The following is a 469-nucleotide window of genomic DNA, read 5'->3' as shown; positions in this document are numbered from 1 at the left end:
GCACCGGGGCTGCTCGGCCCCCACCCGTGCTGCCCGCCTGACTCAGTGTCCCCGCTGTCCCCGCAGGTTGGCTCCTACAGGGACATCTCACACGAGAGTCTGTCGCTGTTCCGGCTGCTGGAGCCCCGGATCGGTACGCGGGGGTCCCCCGGCCCCAGGCCACCCCTGCCACAGCCCACCCTGCAGTGCCCCGCCAGCGTTGTGGCGGAAGGAGCTGCTCTCTGGCATCCTTCTGCTCTGAAGCAGCAGCTGGAGGGCGCAGCGGGGCAGGGGGTAGGTGGGCAGGGGGGGTGTAGCGGGGCAGGCTTCTGCCTCATTTGGGCTCCCGTAGGGGTGGCTGCAGGGGAGCTGTTGGTCCCTGCAGGGAGGGCAGGTCTGGGCCGAGTGGGGCCCTGCCCACCTTTGCGGTCACATCCTGGTTGCAGAGATCCTGGTGCTGGGCACAGGAGACAGGGTGGAGCGGCTCCAA

General features: G+C 69.7%; 1 protein-coding gene across 1 annotated transcript in view; it reads left to right on the top strand.

Annotated features, from left to right (window-relative positions):
- Window positions 1–66: 66 nt before the first annotated feature.
- The window catches only part of NDUFAF3 (NADH dehydrogenase (ubiquinone) complex I, assembly factor 3), a gene marked incomplete at its 5' end in the record, with an annotated part of 870 nt that continues 467 nt past the window's right edge, over window positions 67–469 (top strand). Inside the window, 2 exons of the mRNA XM_010139496.1 lie at window positions 67–133; window positions 426–468. Coding sequence (XP_010137798.1) covers window positions 67–133; window positions 426–468 — 110 coding nt within the window. The remainder of the gene's footprint in view (window positions 134–425; window position 469) is intronic.

This window comes from Buceros rhinoceros, unplaced genomic scaffold (assembly GCF_000710305.1).
Source record: "Buceros rhinoceros silvestris isolate BGI_N320 unplaced genomic scaffold, ASM71030v1 scaffold33437, whole genome shotgun sequence".
Taxonomy (NCBI): domain Eukaryota; kingdom Metazoa; phylum Chordata; class Aves; order Bucerotiformes; family Bucerotidae; genus Buceros; species Buceros rhinoceros.
Note: the sequence above shows the minus strand (reverse complement) of the source record. Positions and strands in the feature narration are given on the sequence as shown.